This window comes from Mercenaria mercenaria, unplaced genomic scaffold (assembly GCF_021730395.1).
Source record: "Mercenaria mercenaria strain notata unplaced genomic scaffold, MADL_Memer_1 contig_3687, whole genome shotgun sequence".
Taxonomy (NCBI): domain Eukaryota; kingdom Metazoa; phylum Mollusca; class Bivalvia; order Venerida; family Veneridae; genus Mercenaria; species Mercenaria mercenaria.
This window is the reverse complement of record NW_026461850.1, coordinates 2990-8158: the sequence shown is the minus strand read 5'-3', so window position 1 is coordinate 8158 and position 5169 is coordinate 2990. Positions and strand designations below refer to the sequence as shown.

Genomic DNA, 5169 nt, shown 5'->3' with positions numbered 1-5169 from the left:
TGCTTTTCCCAGCTGTCTACTGTAAGGTACCCAGTTTCAGTTCTGTTATTTTGCATGATTTGCTTTTAAATTTAGCTGTTTACCTGTTTTACAAATTTAGATTTACACCATATGCATGATCTATACTTGCAACTGTTTCACTACCATACACAGAGGCAGAAAGCACAGACCGGTATGCCTTTTTCTTTCGATTAAGGTACCTTGTACTTTTGTACTTGTATGTGCGTCTGTGTCTGGCGTGGTAGTGTGCAGTCTTATCCACTGATTGTATGTACTTGTAAAAAGGATCGTCGTAATTCACCGCTATGCCCATATATCGTGCCATCTCAAGTAGCGACATTCCCCGGCCTATGCTCGCTCCCAGGGTTACCGAGTGACACAGACCTGGGAAGTTTCTACTCCAGACTGTGTTGTTAGGGGCGTACTGAAATAGGCGACCGTGTAATGACTCGCATGCATTAGTTGAAAAAAATCTACAAGTGTCCTTAAGCTGTTTTTTCCAAAGTATTTATCAATTACTTTCTGTAAAGAGTCCTTCTCTGACAGTGACAGTTGCATGTACTTTTGTTCTGGTAAATAGCGCATATGTTTATGAATATGTACTTTTTTCAGATGAGCTGTACAGATCATTGAAGCACTTCTGCACATGGAATGGTCATTGGTACTACAACGAATAATGTTTGTCATACACTTTTGAGCCTGGTGCACATATTGGTCCATATTTCTACAAGCAAGCTTGATGTTCTTCAGTTCAGCCCGAATTCTAGAGCGCAGACTTGTAGCCACTTGCTGGGTATACACAGTTTTATCTTTCCTAGTAGCTGACTTTAATTTGACAGCTTTCAAGTGTTTGTGCAAGTTGCGCATATTGTGCACAAAGCACTTGTAGTGAAGAATCTTAGCTGAGGTTTTGGCATTGATATCACGTACCGCTTTAGCAAGTTGGAAACTTCCGTCTGTTGTAATTGTTTGTACACTTAAATTTTTTTTGTCGAATATGCTTTTTATTGATTCCTTCAGAAGTGTTGTCTCTGCTTGATTTATAGATGTGTCAGTTGCATAGTTCTTTCGGCATTTTTTGTTATTGTGGGAGCAGTTCCTCAATGAGCACAGTTTATTTGCAATTTGGATGTCAACTGGTAAGTGTTTAACTGTTGTTTTTTCTATTACAGGAGCAAAGCACTGTGTCGCTGTCGTCTCGCCAGCTTTCGGACGACTGGTGTACGAAACATCATATTCAATGTCGGTTCCGCCTGATGACTGTGCCAGGTACTGTACCTTTTTAATATACCTCTGGTTTCTTACCATTTGTTCTTTGTTAAGTGACTGTACTTGATCAGAGACATTGTTCAGTTTTCTTTGCATTCCACGCTTGTTTGGAGCACGGATGTTCAAGCAGGAGAGCACAAGCTGTATGTCAGTAATTCCAAGTTTTGACGTCATCACTGGCATGAGTACTGTGTTATTGATCGTGCCAGATTCTTGGCCCTGTTTTGTTTTTATGGAGTCAAACAGAGGTATATGTCCGGTAGCAAAGTCACAATTCTGGCATTTTACCTCCAAAGAAATACATAATCCTTTTCTGTCTGCAACAGACATCATTATATTTGGCTTTTCACAGACATGTTTAGATACCAGTTCGAAAACACTTTTAAGTTTTTTTATGTTGACGATTATGTTTTCATTTGAATCCTGTGCTTTATTTATTCCTTCTTCTCTCTTGTTTGCAGTTTGATTGCTGTCTTGTGCAGGCCTGAGTTTGTATGGTAGGATACCAGGTGTTGTACAGCTGGCGGCATTGAGCACATCAGCAGCTACAGACTTTTCCAGCCTTGTAACAGTCTTCACTTGTGAGTCTAGGCCATGGAAATCTTGAGTTTCAGCATCAGCACTTGAAGCATTTGATGTCTCACTAACAAACTGTCTGCTAACATTGCCATTATGGCCCTTTTTAAACCAGTTTTGTCTAGCTCTTTTACTCCTGTTACAACTTTTTTTAGACTTTTTAGGATATTCCTTCATAATTCACTGTGCACTCAACAAAAGCTATTAAGAAATGGACAGAAATGTGTTGTTATCATGAAGTGTGGGCTTATCAGCTGGACAAAGTGTCATATTTCAGTAGAGCTCATTAATTAGTGTTTTTGTGGGTTTTTGTAATAGCTTTGCAGGTGGAAATCTCAGTTCAGCATGGTTTAAAGATTTGCCTCCCTTGATCTAAAGACTCTTTTACTGTGAAAGAATGGGGTTGAATTCTCTGCTTTTTTTTTATTGTTTGTACTTATATGGATTATTTATATTGAGCAATAAGGCTTTTGTTTACACTTGTAATACAAAGTAATTTTGATCTTACTAATATATTTGTATATAAAAGCATTTTAAGAGGGTATGTGTCTTTCCGAAGAGTCGGCTATGTTGAACAAACATTGTAAAGTCATTTTTCATTCTGATATAGGTTTCTAATAAATAACTGGTATTTTTGTAAGGCTGATGTATAACAGCTTACAAACAGAAAATGATTTTGGCCATTTATTCCTTTTCAGTCATTTTTATTTCAAGAAATGAAGCTGTGTCTGAAGTATTTTTAACTCACATTTTTGTTACTTCCCTTGATTTGCAGTATACTTAAATAAGATGAAATACACAACAAATTAGTAAGATTTATTGTTTTCTGTCAGTTTTATTTTATTCATAACATATTCTTTTACCAGAATACAGTGGTATAGGTATGAACAAGAACCTCAAAAAAAGTCTTAAGGTAGCAGGGTACACTTCGAATTTTGGCCCCCGTCAATATTTTAACTAATTAGAATATGGTGATTTTGGATGTCTGTAAATTACAGTGAGAAATAATGATTGTTAATTCTTTAGAAACTTTAAATAGCCGATACATGTAAAATTCTGAATTCAGTTGTAAAACTAATAGCTGCTAGCTTTGTATGGATTAATGTGTCATTTCCGGTGAGGGAAAATCAAACCATTGAAGAGTTTCATGCTTTTTGATTGACACTCAGGTACATTTTTGGAGTTTTGTGAAAAAACGAGCTGGATGGGCCCCCATTCCATTCATATCCTGTTGTTCAGTAGGGCCTATTGAATTGATAAATGCAAAAGAATTGGACTTAATTCTTGCAGCGTGATCGTGGCAGGCTGTCTGAAAAGTGCTAATTTTGTGATTTTTGCGTGTTATTTTCAATGGGTGGGGTACAACATTTGTTTTGATAAGTTTCTTTATTCTTGTATGAGAGTACTGATTTTGTCATTGATTGAAAGCACAAAACATGCAGGCAAATTATAAAATGGCCACCCTGCTCGAGCTCTTTAGGGAAGTGCAATATTACGACTCGCTACAAGTAACCCTGTCCGTGCCCAAAATGTTCGAACCGAAGTGTACCTTGCTACCTAATTATTTTGAATATCGTCCGGTGGGGTGTTATGTGCTTTCAAAACAAACTCCGAACTAAGAAGATCATGCTTTGAATTATACTGCGTATGTTATTCGTTTTCAAAACCCTGTTCCGACATGAGCTTATCCTTTCTATTTAAGTACTATACCGTGCTTTGAAGAACAAAATGACGTTGCCACTGAAGGCGCTTTAATGTAAGACATATCTCAGAATGCGAGTTTCGGTATAACAAAACAATAAATACAGACCTGCTCATGTGATATGGGATATCGTCAACCTTTGAAATCTAATAACTCCATCGGTTACTGCTTTGGGTGTTATAACTTTTCTCAGGTTGGCAATATCCAACTGTGTTCACCCGAACAGCCCTATGTTGGTAATATTTTTATACTCTTTTCAAGAAAATTGTGTGAAGGACAAGACGGAAAAAGCTTTGATTAACTGACAGCGAGGATATTTGCTAAGGGCAGACAGATTGTCAGTTGCCATTCCCTACGGTAATGAAACCAATTCAGAGTACCATTTGTCATATAGTCATTGTTTTAAAACTACAGATTACTTGTATATGTACGATGTAAATAATCTTGTGAAGTAATTAAATGAAATAAATATAACATACTATGGTAGTATATTTCTGCTGAAAGATAACTGAATATGTAGTTCATATAACAAAGTGGTTAACGCGCAAAATTGGTGTTTCCGGTTATTGGACAATCGGAATACTCTAGAGCTATTCGCATCTTAGATCACCAGCAACATGAATCTAATCTAGTGAATCAGTGTTTGGACAGCAGTTGGAATACTCTGGACTGTTTTTGTCCAACAACTGGTAAGACGAATCTTTTCGTGTTCACCACTTCATTGTATTGAAATACATTCTTAACTAAACTAGTTAAGATTCTTGTTGCTAGTTATATATCTAAAAAGTGAACATGTCCACAGTAATCTTAACTATTGCCCAATAATTGGTAACACATTTCTTTGCGCGTTTACTTATATGAAACTAGATATCCCGTTAATTCAAGGAGAACTAACTTTAAAATGGTGGCAATTCTAGGCACTATAAGTGCTGTTCATTATGTTATTTATCTTACTGGAAAAGTGCAAACATTGTTTCTTTCGATAACTATCTATCTATAGATAAACGCGAATCGTAATATATTATCTTGCGACAGAAAATGTATCATCATAAATAACTGAGTATCTTGCGGCAGAAAAATATATGACACCATAACAGGTTATCTTGCAGCAGAAATATACTACTATAACACAAACAGTCACTGTCATTTTAATTCAGTATAAGTCATCAATGTATAGGTAAATGAAACTTGTATGCTGAAGGAAATTGTTATGAAATACATGTCATCAAAATGCGATATATGATTTTGCAACATTTCTCAGAAAAGCGAAACACAAAGCAAGAAAGATGAAACAAGGCAGCTACTATAACAACTGAACAAATGAAAAATATATAAATTATGAAAACATCATAATGTTCTTTCAGTGTCGAGCGTGAAACGATATATGGAAGTCACACTGAGTGATCGCCAATGCACACAATCCTGTATGCTAATGTTCATTTGGAAGTATATAAACATGCAAACGAAATATTTATATCCATTGCATTTGTAATTAGTTTTCATTTATATCACACAGCAGTTTCAAATAAATGCAATGCAGTTTCAGCATGTACTAATGCTCAATACCATACCATCTGTGAATACTAGACAATTAATGGATTTAAGCGAAAAACGGTTTTGTA

General features: G+C 36.0%; 1 protein-coding gene across 1 annotated transcript; it reads right to left on the bottom strand.

Moving 5' to 3' along the window:
* Positions 1 to 519: 519 nt before the first annotated feature.
* LOC128553299 (uncharacterized) lies at positions 520 to 4426 on the bottom strand (the record flags this gene model as incomplete). The annotated part of the gene is made up of 1 exon (XM_053534430.1): positions 520 to 4426. A coding segment is annotated over exon 1 (1503 nt), but the record flags the coding sequence as incomplete, so codon positions are not given.
* Positions 4427 to 5169: the final 743 nt, after the last annotated feature.